Below are 23,814 nucleotides of genomic sequence, written 5' to 3'. Positions count from 1 at the left end.
CGTCGCAGTTTGGTGACGCATGTCAACAAAGCTGAGCGGCGTTGCCCCCTGCAGGCCGGAGGCGTCACTGCAGGGAGGAGAATTCATCAAGTGTCAAGACCACTTGAAAAATGGCAAAAAATAAATAAATAAATCATATTTTGCATGGTTGGATGTTAACAAGGTTCCAAGTTGAGCTTCAACATGCAACAAGAAGAAATGGGAGTGAGACAAAACATTTTTTGATCATGCAATTTATTGAAAACAACGCTTAAACTGAAACAGGCTGTTTTGACAGCTGATCAAAAGTTTAAGACCTTATGCCTTTAAAAGGCCAATCTGTGCAAAAATATGGATTCATTGTCATTTTCTGTCAGGTAGTCACACTGCCATGGCAGTTTGATGGCAAAAGCAAAAAAAACCTTTCCCTTTTTGAACATGGTCAGGTTGTTAAACTGCTTAAGTGCGCCATTGCTGCTGAGGTGGGATGCAGCAAGGCAGTCATTCGGAATTTCCTAAATGATCCTGAGGTTTATGGAACAAAAAGTTAAGTGGAAGACCCAAGACAATTTCACCAGCACGGAGCCGGAGGATCCAATTGGCTGTCCATCTGGGCGATCCCCGACCCAAATTAAGACCCTTACTGGTGCTGACTGCAGCCCCACAACAATCAGATATAATCTGAGACAGAAGGGCTTCAAAAAAACCCCCCAAAAACCTCATCTCCTTGAACACCACAGAACTGACTGTTTGGACTTTGCAAGAGAACACCAAACATAGGACATTGATCGAAGAAAGTTTTATTCTCTGATGAGAAAAAATTGAACCTTGATGGTCCTGATGGTTTCCAAAGTTACTGCCACGACAAGCAGATCCCACCTGAGATGTAACCATAATGGTCTGGGGTGCTTTTTCCTTCAGTGGAACAACGGAGATTCAGGAGGTGCAGGGATATAAAATCTCCACTGGCTGTGTGACCTCACATAAGTGTTGAAATCTCACAGCAGGACAGTTTCCAGTAGGGGCACCCTTAAGCACAAGGACTCCAAGAAGGCTGGATACTCTAAAGCAGGGGTGGGGCAACTCCAGGCCTTAAGGGCCGGTGTCCTGCAGGTTTTAGATATGTCCTTGATCCAACAGCTCATTTAAATGGCTAAATCACCTCCTCAACATGTCTTGCAGTTCTCCGGAGCCCTGGTAATGAACTAATCATTTGATTCAGGTGTGCTGGCCCAGGGTGATATCTAAAATCTGCAGGACACCGGCTCTTGAGGTCTGGAGTTCCCCACACCTGCTCTAAATGACCGAGGACTTTCCTTAAGCCAGATTTGTCAACCAAGGCTTAGACTACCAGGGCCTATGCCCCCGACCACTGTCTAGCCCACAAAACATAGAACTCCTGCTGTTGACTGCAGGAGGGGAGTGTGGATAATTTCCCAGTCTTTCTAAAAGAGTATTTGTGAGGTCAGACACTGATATTGAACTAGAGAGCCTAAATTGCAATTTCTATTCTAGCTTATCCCAAAGGTTCTTGATGTGGGTGGTCCAATCGAGTTCTTCCACACCATACTCATCCAACCATATCTTTATGGACCATGCTTTGTGCACGTGGCCTTGGTCATAGTGGAACAGCCAAACTGTTCCCACGAAGTTGGAAGCATCAAAATGTCCAAAATACCTTATAATTCACTTCTTTAGCAGGCATCTATTCAGTGTATAGCACTGGAACAATTAATAGATGCGTTTTACTAGCCAAGCTTGATAGCTTTATCTCTCTTTCTAGTATGGTCACTTGTTGGTGAGGCTCCCAAAATTATTTCTTCCATTTGCACCTTTGATCCAGGAGGAAGAAATTTCGTCCCAATGTATACTTGATTGTATATTGTTGGGTTGACAATAAAACTCTGCTTGACTTTATATATGTCTATATGGTGAACATACCACTCTGACCCAAACGTTGCTAAAAACAGTCAAATAAACACTGTGCAGCAGATAGGCCCACACACAAAGACAATAAAAACAACATTTTTTTTAATGCTTATTTAAAAAAAAGTTTATTACTTTATTCTGGTAACCATTTGTTTTAGCTCATGAGGGACTCACATGACTCACCTTCGGCCGCTTCACTGTAAACTCATGGGATCGACCTACACAACAGTAAGATGAATGTGAATTATGTCGCAGTCTTCACGTATTCGCTCTCGATATCCCAAATAAAACTTTATCCACATGTTTACATACTTGTAAAACCATCCGCTTACTGCTTTATGTGAGAGAATAAGAAATTATAAAAGACAATGGAAAACAAAACAAAACAAGCTTTTAGAACTACCAGTAAGAAATCACTACAAAATGCAGTCTGGTTTTTTCAGTTGTGTCTTCGTTACAGAGTTTAACATTAAGCATGTAGTCTAGATACATTTATAGTAGAATAAAACGTCATATCTCGGACCTGTGGTCCTAACACTGACATAGGTCATACTCCAAACCATTCATTTTTCTAGTCTAAGTAGAATAATCTCAGCTGATTCGTTGCTGGAAAACAGTTTATACAATCGAACTGACAGGCTCACATAACTAACACCATGACATATTGTTGGTTTAAGCCAAGGAAGAAAAAAAAAGGTAGCAGTTTTGGTCCAGTCACAGCAGGTCTGAATAAAAGCATCACCCTCTGGATGCACTGAGTTGAGTCATCTGCGCTAAAATTTGTTGCTTTTCATCATCGTAGCTGAATTATTGCACTTCTTGCAGAGGAAGTGAAACAGAAGCAGTCCGCTACAGGTCTACTTGAGTCATTTTGAAATGAGGTCAACGGCACAATAACTCAGCAATATGCCCGCAATCAACAAATTGAATGAATATTGCTTTTTAAGTGGTTTGATATGTTGTTCAGTCTTCAGAAACAATGTTTTTCATCCGTTATACTAATGATATCCAGTGCTGTCATTTCTTTATACTACACCCCTCTCCACGATCAGCTCTGCCCGTTTCCACACATTAAAAATGTTTTCTGTGGCAGCGTTTTCAGTCCACGCTACCGTTTCCTGGAGCTGGTCCGACCCAGGCTGGCGGTGCTGGAGCGGCGACTGAGGATGGGCGTGGCAGCGGTGGGCGATGTCTCGTTGGGGCAGCCGTGCTGGAGCAAAATATCGATGCAGCTTTTGCTCCCTTTTTTCGTGGCCAGCATCATGGCCGTCTGGCCTTGGTTATCTTTCGCTTTCACATCGATTCCATACTGCAGGGAAGAGGCAAAGGACAGAACATGATATTTAAGCCTGTTTATTGATTAGATATTGATTAGATGATTGAACAGTTTGAAGTGAAGTGGAGGATACAGCTGAAAAATTATGTGCTGCTCCTCTTCTATTACTGTTGGACAGATTTTCTTTGATTTGCATAGACAGTATATAGAGTTAAGATAAGTCTAACCAGCATAATCATAATTTGATTTATTACTGATTTTTCAGAACTTGCTTCCCTGACGTTCAGTGTTGTCTATGATGACAGGTCATCAGATCTCAGGACCAACATTTAGTTTTTCTTAATAAACTAATTTGTTATTCAAACTGCTTTACTCGTTTTAACGTGTGCTGAGTGTCTGTTAACACAGACTCAGTCTAGTAAGGGAAAATTATTCCACTACAGAAGAACTCCAGGGGTAGAGCACATTTATTAAATACCACCTGAACACTGTGGAGATCCCAGCACAGAGTCCAGGTGCACTAAAAACAGCCTGTCATCATTTCTTTTGAAGGTTACTGAAGTCAGCACATTCAGTGAAGAGGCCAGCTGGCAATACTGCGATTAGCAATGAGACAGTGTTCTTCAGCTTCAGTTCTTTTACATTAAATTGGATAGAATTGCAGTTTTAACATCACTGATGCTTGGCTGAAATTACACGCACATAGTTTTTTCTTTTTGATTGAAGTTTTTGGGTCAGCTGTTCACACAGGATGTGATTTCATTACCAAACACTATTGTAAAGTGATGAATATCTCCTGCATTTGATTGTAATCTTATCTATGCCACATGTCTGGTCAGTTATTTGATGACAGATATCTATTGGCCTAGTTACAGCTCCTACACCCTTCACTATAGACGTCGACTCTGTGGGTTTTGTGGAGAGTCTGGCACACTGAGTGCTTATTATAAAGCCCTCAAACACGGAGTCTGCAGGAGTGCAGGCTTCTAACCACACTGTGCAAAGTACAGCAGCTTTTTAATGTCGTTATAAAAGCTAATAATGACAAACAAGAACAAACAATTTAATATTAAGAGGGCAGCATGTTTTTGAAATGTTGTAAGCACCTGAGAAAAACTCCAAAGATACATCTGATAAGGGTATAAACTGGTGCAGATGCTGACTGAAAGTTCCTGTTTCCCTCAGAGAAAAAAGAGGCAGCTGCCAATATGACTCCACAGAGAGTAACACTCATCACAGAATGGCAAGAGTACGTGTCTGCAGAGGCATTCACAGTTTCGAAAGCACAGAAGAGTCCATCACTAAGCATTTACACGATTATGGTGTGCATGCATGCACACTTCTACCGGTCAGTTTTTGAAGTAGTTTATTCCACCCTTATTTCTTTTACTGTGATTTACAGGACTAATGAACTAGTCGTGTTGTTCTACACTCGTCATTGGGCCTGAGGAAATATGAAACCGATATGAATGAGTGTGAACACAAAGAAGATACGCACCCAGATGAGCAGCTGTGTCATGACCACATCTCCCAGCTGGCAGGCAGCGTGCAGAGCCGTGCGCGGCGGCGAAGGCAAGCCGGCCGGCGGAGCGTTGATTTGTTCTTTAGTGCTGTGGGCCAGAAGGAGCAGCAGCCTGGGCAGATCTCTGTCGGTCACTGCAGATAGCAGCCACACCGGCACACCATCCTCTGGAAGCTGCGCCCCTGAGACCGGCACAAGAGGCGCCACAAAAGCTCGCTGTTCATACTTGGCACGGATCCATGACTCTCGCTCCTCTCTAGAAAAACAGAAACAACACAAAGGAGACACACACATGTAAGATTAGACACTCTTAGAAGCACTGCAGTGTAAGCAAATCAGAACTTTGCTTACATTTAAAACTTGACATATCTGCAGGTTTTTAGAAATTCCACCATGGGTGTTATTTGTTCACGTTTGTACACATTGGATATTAAGCGATCAGATTTTTACCTGCTTTCTGTTAGTTTATTTCTTGGGTCTGGGATTTGATTTTTCCCACAAGCACACGAAACCACCGACAACTTCTCTGCATCACTTTTGACTCCATATTCAACCATTTAAATAAATGTACATTAGATATGAGCAGATGCAGTTTAAGCATTTCATATATGTTTAATCACGAGTGCAAAAAAGTTCTGCAACTCCGGCCATAAAAACAAACAAAAAATAAAATGCAAAAAAAAAAAAGGATTAAAATTTGTCTGATCTCCCCTTCAAAGCTGTCTCCTGGTGCACTTCCAGTACTCCTGTTAGAAGTCCTGCTCTAACTACTCGTGTCCATTTGTAGACTTTTTGTGGCCCGTAAATTTGCGCTTGCAAGTTTTAAGGGAGAGGCTGGCTTTTAGCTTTCAGTGAAAGGGCCTGAAGAAGATCGTTGGATCGTTGTCTAAATGAAATCTTTTTGATCACACTGTGATGGAAACCTGACAACATTATAATATAACATACAACAATATAAGTAAATGGCTGTAACTAGGGTAAATTAAATAATATTACTCATTAATATATTTACTTTTATCCCTTCTGTGACAATGAATCATTTTTGATTTTGACTGATGAACCTTTTTTTTTAAACCTACTAATAAACCTAATAATGGACATCAATGAGTTTTATTCATAATTTAAATGTCATTTAGTAGCTCTAAACACAAATGTAATCATTTGTGTACAAATCTGCTTAAATAACATATTTAATATTATTTTAGATTTCATTATTATTATAATTTATTAAAATGATTTAACATTTTTCATGAAATGTTGTCAAATGACACTTTCTGTACATTGTATCTGCTTAAAACTTGTATAGGGTGTACAGGGTTATTTACAGCAGTTTTTGACGTGTGCTGTGATCTGGCTCAACCCACCGTGTCGCACTCGGTGTGGGTTTGGTCCGTCCTTGGGTGCAGCTCTCCCAGATGCTGTTGGCCATGTGGTTTCCGATGGCAGCCAGCACCTGTGTGAGCTCTCCCGGCCAGTCGTCCAGGTCCAGCGAGCGCACACGGGACAGGTGAGTCCCCAGGTTTCGGTGGATCCCTGAGCACTCGATGCAGATCAGCGCACCCAGATTGAGACTGGCCCAAGTGGGATCTGCAGGATGGGAGAAGAGAGACTGCTTAGCAAGAATATACCATGAGCCAATGGCTGCACTACCACAGTCTGTGCATGGTGTGAATTATGCTCCAGAGTAAATGTGCAGCTGGCGGGAAACGTGCCAACGTTTAGGAACTCACTCGGTGCTTCGCAGTCCACACACTGACTGTTGCCTTTGGCATTTCGGATGGCCTGCAGCGCTACGGCCTCGCTCTGACTGCTCCTCCGCGCCTGCACAAACACCCATTTGCATCATTTATTCATATCGACACAAGTGTTTCTGTTTCATAAACAAGTGGTGCTTAAAATCCAACCGCTACCTCAGTAAACGCAATGAATAGTAACACGCATTGATTAGAGCAGATTATGACACCACGTGGCATTAAATCTGCAAAACAAAAACATTTTATATTGAACTATTTTTAAAGTTAATAACATTTACTTTCTGACATTTTATTTGAGAGCCTTAATTTGGAGTGAGTAAATGTTTTCACTTAGAAATTCTGCTTTGGCACAAACAACTCATAGCTAACCGTCCAATCATGCAAGGCTTTGTAAAGATGCCAAAATAACTGCAGCACAACATGAGGATGTTTTAAAGATAGAGATAGCCACATGGACCAAACAGACGTTCTTGTAGTTTACAGAATAATCAGTCATGTCACTTAGACGCCAACATTAAATATACTCTGCTAATTTCCTCTAATGAAGACCATAATTTACCACAACTTGAAGCTATCAGCTGAGCCCATGAAGTCATCAGGAAAGTTTTAATGAGGTCAAAGATCAAACTATACAGCTTCTTCTTCTTTTTTTGCAACTGCAGGATTTTACAACTAATTGTAAAGTGAATCTTTATTGATATATACTTAGGTGTCATATATGTAGTAATTAAGGGCACAGAGGAGGCTGTCAGAGTTTGTCTTTATGAGGGTAAGAGTTAATGACATCTGTTTAAATCAGTGCTATTTTCCCCCTCCTGTTTAGTGCATCATTCTCCTGGGTTTGAACAGTTCCCTGTTTCCCTTCCCTACTTGCAGTATTAAAATGTTATGATTATATTTTAAACAAAACAGGAGAGCAGTTGTACGAGACGTATTCTGCGGTGTCACAGAAAGAGTGGATGATTTTAGAAACATTGTAATATGTAATTTATTTAAAAAACAAAAACAAAAACAAATAAACCTTTTAGACATACTTTTCCCATTAAGGTTTCACTCCAACAATTAAATTAAGATTGTGATGCATATAGACTACTGTAGGTTTGCATGTTCTTCACTTAAGAGCGCTTCCATTTGAAGTAATTTACCTGCAAAAATTCATCCACGAACCTTATCTTTCAAAACCTTTAAGTAATCTGCGCGGTAAATGCTCGTTTTCCACCCACCTGCCTTTTAAGAACTAACCTAAATTTTAACCTGTTAGCAGTCGGACGTACCGCCCACGGTACATTGGATGGTTTAGGGGACTAATTGGACTGCTAAGGGGTTAACAGATTTGAGAACCAAAAGATTCATAAGGCTATAGTTCAGGGAAGTTTGGTTAATTTCCAGGGAAATCACCGTGCACATAACTCGTGGGCTGGATTTCTGGTGAATTTCTTTTAGGTTGCAAATATATAGCGCCTCTAAAAAAATGTGTCTTCTTTATTGGAAAAGAGGTGTGAGACTGTGCGGGTGTGATTTGATCGGATATGACTGGGATCGGTGACAGCAGAGACTCAAGCACCATCAGATTTTGACTCAAGTGTTTTTAAAATTTGACCTGTATTCTTCCTGGCATTGCTTTCTTTTCCCGCTCTGCTCTCTGCCCCCACACTGCACTTTCATTCTGTCTTGCTGTGATCAGTCAATCAAACCTTCACGCAGATATCCAAAGGAAAAGTTCAAGAGCAGGGAACAGCTTGTGGATTCTATTTTTGCCGCAATATTCTTCTCTTTAAGCCTCCAAGAAATGATGTTTTTAGACAGCAAAATCATTTTAGTTTAGGTGGAAAAATCGTGAGAATAAGTAAAGAATCCATTTCTGAAATGTGTTTTCTGTACATGTTTACCTTGTTTCTGCCACTCTCACAGGAACCAAGACTTGCCAGGATTTGGCTCTCTATAGCTGTGACCCACGAGTCCCTCTCGTCCATGCTCGGAGCCTCAAAGTGCCACGTCTGCCCAGTAAACGACACTATGATGAAGTCGGCATTCTCTTCCTCTGCGAAGAGAGGGTGAAGCCGGAGAAACATGACATGAGATTTGCTGCATTCGACAAACCGAGAGAATGAATCCATTGAACTTTCAGTCGGTGGAGGAAAAATGAATGAAAAGCAAAACAAAACAAAACAAAACAGTGGTTTAGATTGAGACATGAGGACAGAAAAATCTTTGGGTTATTCACGCTGAGGGTAATTCAAACAAACAATGGGGGTGTAGATTATGGATGTCAGGCACACAGGGAAGGAAAACAGTCAGAGAGCACAAGCTGTGTCAGCACCATCACCCTCACTTGTTACCTGTCTTATTAATGTTTCTCAAGCTACCAAAGCTCTTTAATTTCCACATTTTGCGTTTGGCTGCAGAGCGAGAGATAAGCAAGAGAAGAGAAAGAGGAGTGCAAGTGTTAGGGAAAAAAGGCAGATACGAAATATTCAGAGAAAGACAAACACGTTTATTAATCTTTATCCACACAGAAGAGAAAGAACAGAAAAACAAAAAAAGTCAGAATATAAGCAAGTGTGTCTTAGTAGAAAGTAAAAAATCTCTCAGAACTAAAGAATAAAGATTTTATTTAGTTATTATTTTGAGTAAAATTGTTTCTGTATTTATAAAGCAAATAGAAAACCCAATTTCTTATTAAACTTAAACTGTTAGCATCAGTAGTTGCGCCTTGTGGAATGATGATGTTACCTTCGGCTTGCCCGACGGCTGCATCCCCTTTCTGATTCATGCTCTTCTTCCTCCTGTTCTTCTTCCTGTCGCTCATGGGAGATGATTGGCTGGGATCTTTTCCACCGAACGAACCGGCTGTCGCTTCCAGGGCATCTGACATTTGGCGCAAACATAACAAATCATACATGACAGAAATGTTTTCAGTCGCAGCGGAGCTGAGGCTGCACCCAGAGTGTCTGAGCCGGCGATGGTGGCTGAAAGGTTTCATTCCCTGCGGTACGTACCGACACTTTGTGCTTTGGTGGACAATGAGGAGGGGCAGCGCTGAAGCCCTCGCTCACCTCCTTGAGGGGACAAACCGCCAGACCGGTCATCGGCAACGACAGAGAGGGTAGCTGGACACAACTGAGGAACTGATGAAGAGAGAGAAAGTGAAGTGTTTATGTACAATAGGCCATGTTTTTATGATCTTTCAGGCTAAGAAATGTAAATTTATTGTTGTCTAAAGCTTTATTTTCAAGTATAAAATTCCAGGAACAAACATATGGAAGGAAGATAAAACTAGAACCTGCAATCTTTTTAATAGCCAGCAGAGGGCGACTCCTCTAGGTGCAAAAAGCAGATTGTATCAAAGGCCATGACAAAACTAGCATTTTATAATATTATGGTAACAGTTAAGAGTTAAAACGCATGATAAAGGAGGGTGTGTTTCAGGAGAAAGTAAACACAACAATCCTCGATTTCTTGGTCAGATCTACTCTAAATAAGTGGATTTATCAAAAAGATAAGAAGACATGTCCATCTTTTATATACAGTCTTCAAAGTATGGTCTATTTATCCTCCTAAAGAAGACGTACCTGTACTGGTGCTATCAGCGGCTGGCAGCTCTTTACTCAGCCCGTTGACTCCAGGTACAGCTCCAGGGGGGGCGGGCGAGGGGCCTGTTGGTGCGACTGCTCTTGGAGGACGTTTCCCGGGAACTTTAACAGTCACACGCAGCAGATCGATTTCCTTTCCATGGGTATTCTGCGTGTAGTCCTGAAGAGGACAAGATGTTGCATGTTTTTAATCATCTTAGTGATCTGTAATGTTTTCCAAAACAGTCTTTAAGTCAGTCATGGGTTTTTTTTTCCCTCAAAAGGCCCTGATTTAAACAACTGAATTAAAATATGATGCAAATAGCATCACATCTCATGAATTCTGCTAGAATACCTAAATTTCTGTAGATGTGACAAATAAGAATGGGTCTTTCTTTCAAAAACCAATAACAAAAACAATCTAAAAGCATAACCGGTCCCTTTAAATGTGAAAAGCTGCAGATCTTCTCTCCCCCCTGCTCGTTTACTGTCGCATTGATCGGTGTTGTGGTGTTTTCTTACACTGGAGCTGGAGTGATAAGACAGCGTGCCATTGTTGGACAGGGTGACATATTTCTTCTTCCACTCCTTATTCAGAGAGCTCCCACTCCTCTTCCACAGGATGCCCTGTCAAAAGCATCAACCGGGGGTCGCATCAGTCACAGCAAACCACAGTCTGAATCTGCCTAAATTTAGAGCCGCCCCTTCAAAGTGTACCAGAAAGAGTTCGACAGCAATAGCTGAGAGCTCTTGTATTAATAGAACACCCTTGAGAAAGGTTGAAAAGGATGAAACAACAGACTTCTGTGCTGCTTATGTAAGACAAAATAAATAGACAAATGTATTTCTGTTCCCATCTTATTTCCGACAAGGGAATTGGCTCGTGTTATTGTTATAACTGCAGCGTGTAAATACCCCATCACTGGATATTCGGCTTATTTTTGCTTGTAACGGAAGCCAAACCTGTTTGATCGGAACGCCCCGCAGGCTGCTCAGGTCGCCTTTAGCGTCGCCACCTTTTTTGTCTGTGTCCCGGTTCTGCAACGAATCCAACAGAATTTAAAGTGTTAAAAAAGAAGAGGAGACGATTTCAGCGGGGAGAGTCAGAGGGGGGCGAATGGAGTGAAATGAGAATGAGATGAAGGAGACTAAAAGGTGTGAGACACGAGCAGTTGGAGGTGACTGACCTTGAAGAGCGAGGGGCGTCTGGGGATGCTCTTCAGCGAGCGAGCGTTGACGCTGCCTCCCCCGTCTCCCTGTGCAACTCGCAGCTCTCTGTGGCTCACCACAGGGGTGGAGGGGAGGGAGTAGGCGTAGCCGATACTGGGGCCATTACTGGCCTGAGAGGAGGAGGAATTGGAGGAGGAGGTGGAGGAGGTCAGGAGGTCAGGATGCAGGATGGGAATGAGGATGAGAATAGATGGAGAGAGTGAGGATGGGGTGAAAGATGAAACCGAGTCACAAAAAGGTGATGATGAGTGACAACGTGAAGTCTTCAGTCGATCGGTGTGATTGATGGAAACTGATGGATGAAGAACAGGGCGGGCCGTGTTTTCATTGACTAAGCTAAAGTAATCAAACACGACACAAGCGTTGGTGTACACAACCTTAGATGATCCTTTGAATGTCATTTACATTTTAAATATCACGATTAAATCATATGTTCTAAATAAAAACAGGATAATAGTAACAGTTGGAAGTCGTGTCCGATGTACTGTACTCTACAGGGTGGGCTCATTTTTAACATCAGTGCCTTGATGCCAGTAATAGATGAAGATTATATTTCTGAGATAAATATAAACGCATAATATTTGGAGTTTAGCTTTTATTTTTATAGTCACTGGGATATTTCCAGGGATAATGCTTTGGTCCACCAGCAACAATTTGTTAAATGTTAGCATTCATGTCTGTTTTATGGTTATTTTCTATTTTACTTTGAAGTTCACATGTACTTCCTGTCTCTGTCTCCCCCTGATTCATGATTGTTTTCAAAGTAATTCAATATTTCCCTCTAAATATCACAAAAAGCAAAACAAATATCTAACATTTAGACTTATGTACCTGAGTAAATGTATCGCTTCACACCACTGCTTAAAGCTGCACAAGTTTTCAAAATGTATTTTTTAAATATACAATATATTTAATCCTCTTTTGATTATATTTGCGCTACAAATATACGAAGCCTTGAGGTTAATGCTCACTTCCACCTGCTCACACGATCAGTGAAAGTTCACTTACATGTCACATAACCTGAAACTGCTCAAGTGTCACTACTGCTGCAGGTCATCGTGAAACAACATATTTCTCAAAAATGAGAAAAAGGAGTTATGATTCCAAAAAACAGCAACATGATTTATTACTGTATGTTGCTCGCCAGAGGTGACTATTTTCCCGCAAACCTGCTCTAAGAGGAAAAATGACCCCAGTGTACAAAAACTGCAGTTCCCCTAATGGCCACTAGAAGGTGGCTCTGGATGAGAGTCAACCTCCATTGACTCTCATGTTAAAGTGTCCATATTTGTATCATTGTGTAACGTACTTACAGTCTGACAAAGGACAGTTTGGGGTCTGGTCTTAGATTCTGGAGTTAGGGGCGTGGCTGCTTTGACTAACCTCTCCACCTGTAATACCGGTGCCTTTTGGAGCATGTATGCTTTATTTGCCTTTTAGCTCTAATTGGTGTCTTTTCTGTGCATTGCACCTGTACATTTTATCTATGCAACATGCGTACGTCACCCTTTTATCTAAATATGGTCACTTCTGGCTACAGAAAACAAAATGGCACCAGTCCAACAGCAGTATAAGCAACATTTTGTTATTACTCATGAAAAGTACTTTTTGGATTTGTCTTTGAGCCAAAATGTGATGTATTCAATGGACGTCCTTTAACATAAAGAATATTTGCTGATTAAGTAATCACTAAAGTTATTTTGATCCAGTCTGACGGTAAGTAAGTAAATAAATATGTGTGCCAAATTTCCTTGCAATGCATTTGGTGTGCTGCTGACTTACATCCCCAGAGTCTTTCTGCTAGCACAGCTTAAAACATGATCAGCTGGCATTAGAAGAACAGCCGGAGCGCTGCCTTATAAAACGGTGAAAGAGTGCTTTAATTTTGAAGACAGCATCAGCATAGCAACAGCAAAACACTTTTATCAGTGTCCTATATTTATCATGTCTTATGTAATATCTGTCTAGACCGAAAGAAGATTGTGTTTACTCAAACAGTCGACTAATAACTACCGAGAAGGCGTCACACCTGACTGTCATAGTCGCTGCTCTCTTTCTAACACAGTTCTTTAAATGTGCTCAACATGCTGAGCTTTTTGTTTTGTGAATTTAAAGAAGATGTAATCAGCAACGAGGGCCACGAAATATTCGAATCAATAATTGAATCCGGACAAATAATTATCTGAAGTAGAAAATACATGATAGAATATCCACTCAAAAATATGTTTTGTCCCTGATAAACATGAAGCAAAATAATTTGATTAAAATCCAACTAAATATAAAAAAATCAAAGGTTTATTCATTCAAATAATTAATCATTGTAGAAAATAAGCTTAGATGATATGAATGTAAAACAATCACGTAAATTTCATTTGACCAGATTCTTTTAAATTTGATATTTTACTTTGAAGATTTTATATGTAATCAAATTATTTAAAATCCACAATTTGGGATAAATATTTTTTGAGTGTGTGGTGGAAAGCAATCGCTACCGTTATTTCAGGTATTGCAATTTCATTTACGTCTGCTTTTCAGAGGGATATATTGCACTATTAACTCACTGGGTTTACTTAATATCCACATTTTCATCTGAAACATCTGTAGTTGGTGAAAAAACTCATGCAGAAGAAGAATGTAGAATATCTAAATGTATATCTCACAGCAAACTGTGTTGTGCTTTTTTCCAACAATGAAAAAAAAAATCATACTTCTGAGAAACTAACTAGAAATTTTTATGCAATAACAGCAAATTCTGACAGAAAATATTTTTTTAAATGGCAAAGTCAAGCTTCCACAGTTCACAGAATATTTTGTACGGTATATTTTTACATATTGTTCTTAACTTGAGTTTAGGTTTTATGTGTATTTGTTTGAATACTTTCATTTTCACTTATTTCTTACCAGGAAATGGTTACAGCACGTTACAGCGCTCTGTTTTATCCACATAAATTTAAGGATCTCACAGTTTAGCCAGCCTGGTTTTAAACACTGTGCTGTGAGACATACCTGTTACAGTGCACACAATAATTTACACATTATGGCATTAATATCAATATTATTAATGATCAAATAATAATATCTAATAGATGTAAGTTTTCAGTTAAATATATATTTATACACTTTTACATTATAGTTTCTTCCGCGTCTATGTGAAGTCAAAAGCACAAGATGCCTCAGTTATGAAGCGAGCTTTTTCATATTTTAGAGTAAAAACATAAATTAGATTATTGTCAGTCCAAAGACATTTGACATCATGCTCTAAACCTTAAAGTATAATAAAGTAGGAATATAGTACTAGGTCCTTTTAATGTGTAATAATAAAGGTCATCATTATAGAAACTGGTATTGTTAAGACATGGTGCCTGACCAACAGGATATCTGAAGGTGGGGGAAAAAAGGTGCCACTTCATCAGTTGGTTGGTTTGTGGCTGTTTCACAAACCAACAAAATTAGGAAGTGTGTTTAGTTAGTTTTGGTCCCACAACAGAAAGCTTTTATTATACACGACTCCTGGCTGGTGCATTAATGCCAATCTTATTATAAATAAATAGATAAATAAACCTTCGTTTGTGCAAAACGTAATTTTGCAGAAGATGCATGATATACCTTCAGGCCTAGCCACAGTGATTGACATGTTGCTACCCTGTGATGGTGAACATTAAATTCTCCAAACCGGTGGGTAGACCATCGTTGGATATTAAGGAGAAACTAGCGCTCAGTCTAAAACGACCCCATTAAAGAATGGTTTCTTTAGTCAGGAAGAAAAATCATCACATAACTGAGCGATATAAACAAGTGAACAAGTAAAAATTTATTTCAAAAGGAAGTTACCCCCAACACCTGCTGAGCATTTTTGTGAAAAGCTCTATGTGGTGAGATAAGATCTTCTACCACTAAGTTTTGAAAACGGATCTGTTCTGCTTACCAAACAAAAAACTGTTTCATTTTATTTACCACTTTTCTGCCACAGTTTCTTCAAAATGTGTAACACAAAGTCCACCGATCACATGCAAAAAGTTAGGTAGTTACTTAGAAAAAGGCTTGAAAATGTCAGGATTATCAAGATAAGGCTATCAGTGTGGTTTGTGTTTCATTAACCATTAAATGTGCAAATGCAATATGGGGTATCTCCTATGGGAGCGACCCAGCAGTAAAACCGAGAAAGGACGTGTTACCTGTCCAGGGAACGATGCAGATCCAGGTGTGGAGCCTCCCGAGTGACTGGGTGAGTTAGGCAGAGACTTGCAGGCCTGCAGTGCCGCCTGCTTCTTCTGAGCTACAATCTTCTGAGCAGCTGAAAAACAAACACTCAAACAGTTGAGTCTGTTTCAAATGTCAGTGTGTAAATAGTAGTGGGTGGATATTTTTTAAATTTTATTTTCCTTGTGAATCACATCCTTAAGCCTGTTCTTTTGTTGGTGCTGATATCACTTATAAAATGTGAGTCAGCTCACCCTCTGAAAACACTCGGTCAACGTTGAACCCGTAGGTGGCGCAGGTCTCGTAAAAGAGGGAGTGACGCACGTCAATACACAGCTGTCTGGCTCTCTGATCTTCAATCACGCGAGGGTTGGTGCTGCTGATTTTATCTAAAGAAAGAAACAAAATCAACATTGTAACACCTGCTTGTCCCATAAGCATCTTCTTTTGTTGTGGATGTTAGGAACCCACTCATATGAATGCAACTCGCTGGACACTTTGCACATCTTGGCAGTAATCCTTAATTCTTCATGGCATAGATTCAACTAGGTGCTGGAAACATTCCTCGGGGATTCTTGTCCATATTGACATGATAGCATCACGCAGTTACGGAAGACATGAAGCTCCTGCCACATCCCGAAGGTGTTCTGTTGGATTGAGATCTGGTGACTGCGCTGGCCGTTTGAGTAGAGTGAACTCGCTGTCAGGAAACCAGTTTGAGATGATCTGAGCACCACCAACAGCCTGAGCTGCTGATACAAAGCAGGATGGATCCATGCTTTTGCTAGATTCTTACTGTGCCATCTTAATGCTGAAGCAGAATTTCAGTCTCATTAGAGCATGTGACGACTGTCTGTTGTCCAGTTTTGGTGAGCTCGTGTACATTATAGCATCAATTTCCTGTTCTTAACTAACAGGACTGGCAACCAATGGGGTCTCTGCTGCTTCAAGGTTTGACGGATTGTGCATTTATCGAGCTTCTTTTGGACATTTTGATTGTATCGGGTGGTTATTTGAATTATTGCAGCGTTCCTATCAGCTTGCAGCAGTGACCATTTTCCTCTGAACTCTGGCAAAACATGGCATTTACACCCAGAGAGCGGCTAAGGGAGGAGACCCTGAATCCTCCCTTAGTTAGGCTGCAATAGGTGTAGGCTGCTGGGGGATTCCCATGATGCATCCCTTCAGTTACTCATTCACTATGTGTTAATAGACCTCTCTGCATTGAATAGTACTTGTTATTAATCTCTGGCTCTCTTCCACAGCATGTCTTCTATCCTGTCTTCCCTCTCTCACCCTAACCAGTTGCAGCAGATGGCCCCGCCCCTGCCTGAGCCTGGTTCTGCCGGAGGTTTCTTCCTGTTAAAAGGGAGTTTTTCCTTCCCACTGTTGCTTACTCATAGGGGGTCATGTTTGTTGGGTTTTTCTCTGTATTACTGTGGGGTCTACCTTAGAATATAAAGTCCCATGAGGCGACTGTTGTTGTGATTTGGCGCTGCATAAATAAAATTGAATTAAATTGAATTGAACTGCTGCTCACTGAATATTAGCTCACTAATCATTAGTTAAGCTTAAATGCACTGAGTTCCTGTCATGTGACCGACTGATTAACTTAACTTAAGTTAATAAAGGTTTGGGCTCTGAATATTTGAGGGTACATGACTGATTTGTGCGTTTACCTTGTGTGCCGACCACTATGACTGGGATGTCTGAGCGGAAGGCGCTGAGCTGGCTGTAGAGCTGGTAGAGCTCCTGGAAACTGGCCTCATTCTCCAAGCTGAAGACCAGAATGACTGCATCAGCCCAGCTGCTGAACTGCAGGAGGAAAAGGATAGATGGACAGATGTTATCTTACTGTGCACTGATGGATGATGAAATGTGCAGTGTTACAGGTCTGTCACACTCACACACACAAACACACACATACACATCATCACAAAGAAGCACCTGTGCATCAGGTGGTCCAGCCTCCTCTCTGATCAATAATAAATGACTCTGACCATCCACCAGCACTTCCTTTTTGTACCGTCCACCTGTCAGGAACAGTGACAGTGACAGACAGGTTATTCAGCAGAGTGACACCCCGAGGATGAAGCCATATCACGCACCAGGTTTCTGAGTTTAGGGATACAAAACTCACGCACACAAGAAGCCACTTTTTAGATAGGATGTGCTTGTGTCTTACCATCAGGTTTCTCAACTGCGGAGTAACTGCCTGTGATGTATTTGTTTACCAGCGCCGATTTGCCACTTTTCAGACTTCCCAGAACACCCTGAGAGAAGGAGGAAGGAAATGCAGCACACACAAGTTGATTCAGGTTCAGCCTGCATGCACATTTACAGCACCATGCAGCAAATATAACTCTCAGACTAAATTAAAACGCATCAGACACAGACTTTCAGTTCCTCCATCGAATAAGCTTTGGTTCCTTTTAGGCAGTTTACACTGTCTGTTGTTTAATCTGTATTTTCCACCTGTAGACTGCTTTGTCATCCACATATAGAAATGTGCAGCAGTGAGTAGGTGAAGATGATTCTGAAAGTGCTATAAAAGTGCTTCATTGTAATACAATCTGGTAAAAGTCCCGTGTTCAAAAATATACGGGGAAAGTATGATGCCCATTTTTAGCTCCATATTTTTATTTTTGGATTTCACTAGAGAGGCTTTGTACGATTCACTGCTCAGTACGAGGGCTTGGTGCAGCACCTCAGTTCATCTGGTGTCTGAAACAACCTGTATTGGCACTCAAAGAGCTTGGTAACCGCTCTGTACATGGTTCTAAAGCTCTTTGTGGCACATAACATTTCATGTGCTCCATTTTTTTAGCCAGACACACACAAGAGAACAATCAATAACAATAACAATAAAAATAAAAATAAAAATAAAAATGGCTATAACTGAACATTAGTTAATTTGAGATCAGCATTTATTCATTTAACCGTGTTTCACTTTATATTTTTCCCTTTTTTTTTTATCCTTAACTGCTTTAAGCCAACTTCCTTCTGATTGGCTGCCTCTCATAAACCGAAGGTCTGGATGGCAGGTGGGCGGAACTTCTGGGCTCACTGGCAAAGTGGTTGTAGTAGCGAAGTTGTTTTATAGTCAGAAAATAGAGCTACTTTTTTAACATGGCGACCAAAAAAACCAACAATGCAAAAAGTGTTGAGTGTTTTATTTTGCCGGAGGTTTCTTCCTGAGTTTTTCCTTCCCACTGTCACAGAGTACTTGCTCATTTTTTAGGAAAACTAAAGCAACTTGAGGCAACTGGTACTGTGATTTGGCACTATTTAAATACAATTTAATTTAATCTTTTTCTAAACTAAACCCAGTAGTTTTTATGATTAAACGTGACCAGATAATTTTGGCTAAAGTGTGAAAAATATGTAGCATACGACTCAAACTTGTGAGTCTGGTGTCGGCAGGGAAATGAATCGCTATCACAGCCCCTTTGGCCTTCAACTGGGAATTTTTTTTAAATTGGAAAACAGGAATTTTGTTTACATGGACCTGAGTCAGTTTATATGAGAGCGGACAGACAAAATGTTTAGGGATATGAAAATAAAGGTGGGAATTTTTAGGTGCAGGACTATGAATCAGTGGTCATAATTATATAAGAAAATATCGTTAAAACCACTTTGTGTTGTACTGCCTAGAGTGAAGACAGGTGTGCGGTGCCAACCTTAGTATCTCTCTGAGAATGTAGGTAAATGTACTCATTGTTTTCTTGGGTAAATCTAGTTTTGGGACAAATTTTCAGAGCTTTTTGGACTGTCTTTTTCTGTTGTGATTTGTGATCCTGTACAGGGTTTATGGCCTTAGTGACCAATGAAATAAAGGTTTTGGATTTTTACCCATTCATTTATTTGGGAGGTTCAAAATCACGGCCCTGAGCTGTTGCACAGATGGTTGCTGAGTTGCAAGACATGCTTCTGTCAGTAAGCGGATTTCACCGCTCAGGTTACACACTTCATGTCATGTCATTTCTACTAACACTCAAAGGGGGTGAACAAAATTAAGATTTTCCATTAAAGCCAAAGTACTACCAATATATACATGAGCAAGTATTTTCCACCAGAAAAATCAATTAGCAGCTATTCTGATACTTATTTTCTTGCTAAAATGCCCGTTGTTAAAGATTCCGGCTTTTCTGCTGTGAGGACTTGTTCTCTTCCCTTTTCATTACTTTAATAGTTTCCGTTGTTTAAACAAAAAAGGGCATTGTTCACTTTGGACTGTGGGAAACTGTGAGAAGATTTTCACACCATTGTCTGAAAATTTGCAACTCAAATGAGAAGCTAATGAGCATCAGCATCCATTATGAAAAACATGATTAGTTACAGTTAAAATTACCGACCAAAACAGTAAAATGCCGTTTAAATGAACTCATCAGCAAAAACAGTTACAAAATAAATTAACATGATGTTAGTCAGAGGGCTTGTTTGGCTATTTGAGTGTTTCTACTTTTAATATTTGCCATGCTCACAGAACATTTTAATCCAGGCTTTTTAATTGTTATTTAGCATCACTGCAGTGCAATATGAGTACCTCTACTTAATTCACAGGCACATTTAGACCCTTTTTAGAGGTCCTCAAGTGCTAGTTTCAGTGATGCAGATTTAAAACAGACTTTAACTAAAATATAGCAAAGTACAAATTGTTCTGATAATGTGGGGACATTACTGTGTCTGCTTATTTTTATTAGTTCTCTAAAGTGTCAAACACGTTCACTAATATAGCTTAAATTACCAGAGATTATTAGCTCATTTTAACCTTCTGATCCACTGATCAGGCTGGTATATTGCGAGTTGCCAGCCAAGGAGCTGATGTGCATTATTATTTTAGTTTGTTAAAAATGTCTATTCCTATTCTGATCAAATTGGGCTTCAGTGTTTGTTTACAGTACAGCTGATGTGGTTTATGTTTAAGGTTACAGTTTATCTCATTTTTTCACTGCAACATTTAAATTCACCAAGAATTATAACGCTGCAGCTTCTGTTTTACACACATTCATCGATGATGATTTCACATAACTAAACAGTCTGCTGTACTGTTGTCGATTGTGCATCTCCCTCTTGCTCTTATATTTTTGTCATTTTCTAGTGTCTAGTTGAGTGAGGAGGATGGAGAGAGAGAGAGGGGGGACAGAGAGGTTGAAGAACGAGAGACCAAAAAGTGAAGTTAGCTGGAAAAACAAAAGTAGTTTTTCATGCAAGTCGTGGAGGCTTTGTGTGTTTTCCAGTAGCACACAAGTCTGCATACTAAAAGGAGGGCTTGTACAGTTTGAATTAAAACACTTTAATATAAAACAACTCTATTACCAGTTTGCTTTGTGTACAGGTCTGCAGACTGGCAGGGTGATTCCCCAGTGTTTGTACTGAATAATGATATTTTAAGTGCTTGATGATTGGGTGGACTGCCTCTATGTGATTAACAGACTGAAATAATGTTTCTTATCTTATCTGCTTTTTCACAAATGGTTCTTTAACTTCCTAAATGACTGTGTCTTTGCCTAAAGGCTCCACCTTTAAACGGGTCGATTAGATTGAACTCTCTGACTTTTCACTCTAAAAAGTAGTACTAGTTTCACTCTTAGACACTACAAAAGGTCATCCACTTAACTAGGCTGCTTCTGAAGGTAACATTGTAATGTTTATCCAATTGAACTGAGGTTTGCAAATGTGGAAACAACATGTTCCATTAATATTAATTACAGTGCACTGCATGCATGACATTATGATTGGAAACTGAGGTTTGACCCTACGCTCGCCCCTGACTTAGTTTAAGAATTTGAATACTTCCTCCACCCTGCACAAACGTCCGGCCTAGTTTGGAAATTCATTCCTGCAGACAGAACTCGGGACTTAAAAAAAAATCATCTTTACTTTTTTAAGCTCGTAATATCCAACAGATCTCTGCTGACCTGCTTTTCACGGTCCTTGACTCTTGTACAGTATTTTTGTTTCCTGTTTTGGTTTCTTTGATATCTATTCTCCTTTCTTATGTTTCTGAACTTCCTGTTATCTGTTACCCTTACCTGCCCCTGACTTGTCTATTTGTTCAGAGACAAGCGAAGCGTTTTCCACTTCCTGTTTTATTTTGGTAACTGCTTTTTGTTCTGTGCCGCCTCTGCTTTTCTTTTCATTCTAACAGTGTCAAAGAAACATTTTTTTATTACCTGTACATTGAGTACACTGAGTACGGATTCATTTGGTGATGCTGGCATGGTACGGCTCAATAAGTCACATATATAAATGAGATTCCTGCAGCAGAGAAACGATTTCACACTTTTTTCATCTGATTTTAACCAAAAACTCTGAACCTGTTGCACATCAGGTGATGTCTTCAGCATCAGTTACCGTGGTGATCTAACAGGTAAAGAGCGAGCCACTTTTATGACACTGAAAAAACTGACTTTAAGCTCTTTTAGCTGGCTAACCCATCCCTCCAGTTTACCTGGTGCTTGTTTTGGATTCCTGCTTTGTTTCCTTTGGTCTTTGCTAATTTTTGGATTTTAATTTGCAGCTTTTTTGTTGTTTTGTTTCCCTCTTTGTCCTGGATCCCAAGGATCCTCTCTCATCTCAAATTAAAATCTCAGATTTAGGTTAGAGGTATGTTGTACCAAAAACTGTGTAATTTTAGTATCTGTTTAACACACAAGAAGAAGAATCTTACAGCAGAACATAAGACGTGACATATTTTGTTTCTAAAAGTCTTCTCTTCAAAGTGGTTCACTGATGATTGTTTCATTTTTCATTAAATATATACATATACATATACACATATATCTTTTTGCATTAGCCTCATCTCCAATACAGATAATTAACTATACATTACTGTAATAGATTCCTCTTTTTCTAATGCTCTGGCAGTGAAGGGGGTTTTCTCACCAGTCTCAGCTCAGGGATGGATCTGCTCAGCGTCCACTCCTGGCTGTTGGCAATATTTACTAGAGAGAGAGACAGACAGGGACAAACAGTCAGCGAGGCGGTGACACATCATTTAGATTACATACAGTAAAAAAGGGCAGCCATCTTAACAGCCTGCAGGAGGGCAATAAATCACACAGCTGCTGCGTGACTGGCCTCACGTGCGGCCTGGCAGGTCGCCTTAATGAATATAACCTTTCAGTCACGATGGGGGATCCAACAAGGTGGAGCCACACCGCTCTTTATCCACTTTGCTCTCCCCGTGCTGGAAATGACGGGCAGCTGTGCGCTGAGCGATGGAAACCTTTAGTGTTCAACTTGCTGCTGCTCAAAGATGTCAGGCACCTTTTTAGGTTTGAACTAAAAGAAATTACAGCTAAATATATTTATATTTGACTCGTGATGAAATTATAACCTGGACACATGTGGAGGTGAAACAGCTATAAATGGCGTATGAGAGAAAGTAAAGTATGATCACCAAAATAGAATAACTTCAGTGACTCAACCGCTTTTCTGCCTGACAGCTGGCACAGTTTCTACCAAGCAGCAGCATCCAGAGGTAAACAACAAACAAACAAGAGTGCCAAAAAACAGTGATTCCTCTAATGAACTGCCTGCAAAACCAATTAGTTCCCACAGAGCCCCCACCAGTATTAACTGTACGGTCATGAAGAAAATCATGTTTACAGCCAGATATGAAAATAAACAAATAAATAAAACATTTTGGTCTGTTTAGCTGATTTCTGTTTTAGTTTTTAGAGGTCTTTGTCTTGTTTTCCCCCGTCTTCCTTGTTTAGTGTCAGCCCTTGTGTTTCAGTGCTCTCCTATGCCCTGTTTTGGTTTTACTACCTGCTTTTTGTTCCTTTCATCTGCTTTGTGATTGTTTGTTTGTGCCTTATTCCCTCATGCCTCTCGTTTTACAATCAGCCTTCTGTCTATACATAATCTCCGCTCTCCCTCTGTCACTGTTGGATTGTCTGCTTGTCTTTTGTGGATTTCTGTGTTCCTTATCTTCAACCCCTTGTGCCTTAAAGGGCTTGTTTGGGTTTTTTTTAACCTAATGTTATTATCTGGACTTATTATAGGCAATAAAACTGCCTTTTTGTTTTAAAATGATATACCTAAATTCTACTATATAACCAGTTTGGATTAAACTTAGGGTCTGGCTATCTTAAATGACCGGTGTGCAGTTGCTACCTGTCTGCTAAGTGAAGCCACTGAACTGGACATCTACACCAAACTTCTGCCTTATGGAGCATTTTTAATGGTATTAACTGAGAGATAATGTGACCTGCTGCGCAAAGTTTGTGTATATTTTATAAGTCTGTCCATCTTCGAGGCTTTGAGTCCAAGTTCAGTGGGACACAATACAGTGACTACATTCATATATTAAATAGTTTGTTTTAAAGTTCTCAAATTTAAAGG

At 40.1% G+C, this 23,814-nt stretch overlaps 1 protein-coding gene across 5 annotated transcripts in view; it reads right to left on the bottom strand.

Annotated features, from left to right (window-relative positions):
• Positions 1-2,020: 2,020 nt before the first annotated feature.
• agap2 (ArfGAP with GTPase domain, ankyrin repeat and PH domain 2) overlaps positions 2,021-23,814 on the bottom strand; it is a 35,972-nt gene continuing 14,178 nt past the window's right edge. For 2 of the 5 annotated variants that reach the window (XM_005741043.1, XM_005741040.2), the window contains exons 3-19: positions 17,648-17,735; positions 17,410-17,495; positions 17,142-17,277; positions 15,717-15,851; positions 15,438-15,556; positions 11,220-11,372; positions 10,996-11,070; positions 10,555-10,659; positions 10,033-10,213; positions 9,460-9,588; positions 9,194-9,328; positions 8,800-8,859; positions 8,350-8,501; positions 6,437-6,527; positions 6,071-6,293; positions 4,683-4,962; positions 2,021-3,217 (exon numbers count right to left, since the gene is read on the bottom strand). In XM_005741043.1, the coding sequence (XP_005741100.1) occupies positions 3,017-3,217; positions 4,683-4,962; positions 6,071-6,293; positions 6,437-6,527; positions 8,350-8,501; positions 8,800-8,859; positions 9,194-9,328; positions 9,460-9,588; positions 10,033-10,213; positions 10,555-10,659; positions 10,996-11,070; positions 11,220-11,372; positions 15,438-15,556; positions 15,717-15,851; positions 17,142-17,277; positions 17,410-17,495; positions 17,648-17,735 (2,349 nt within the window). In that variant the 3' untranslated portion in view covers positions 2,021-3,016. The remainder of the gene's footprint in view (positions 3,218-4,682; positions 4,963-6,070; positions 6,294-6,436; positions 6,528-8,349; positions 8,502-8,799; positions 8,860-9,193; positions 9,329-9,459; positions 9,589-10,032; positions 10,214-10,554; positions 10,660-10,995; positions 11,071-11,219; positions 11,373-15,437; positions 15,557-15,716; positions 15,852-17,141; positions 17,278-17,409; positions 17,496-17,647; positions 17,736-23,814) is intronic. The other 3 variants (XM_005741044.1, XM_005741041.2, XM_005741042.2) reach the window with 2 other exon arrangements.

This window comes from Pundamilia nyererei, unplaced genomic scaffold (assembly GCF_000239375.1).
Source record: "Pundamilia nyererei isolate P.nyererei 1_Seehausen unplaced genomic scaffold, PunNye1.0 scaffold00106, whole genome shotgun sequence".
In the NCBI taxonomy this organism is placed as follows: Eukaryota; Metazoa; Chordata; class Actinopteri; order Cichliformes; family Cichlidae; genus Pundamilia; species Pundamilia nyererei.
This window is presented reverse-complemented; position numbering and strand designations above follow the sequence as displayed.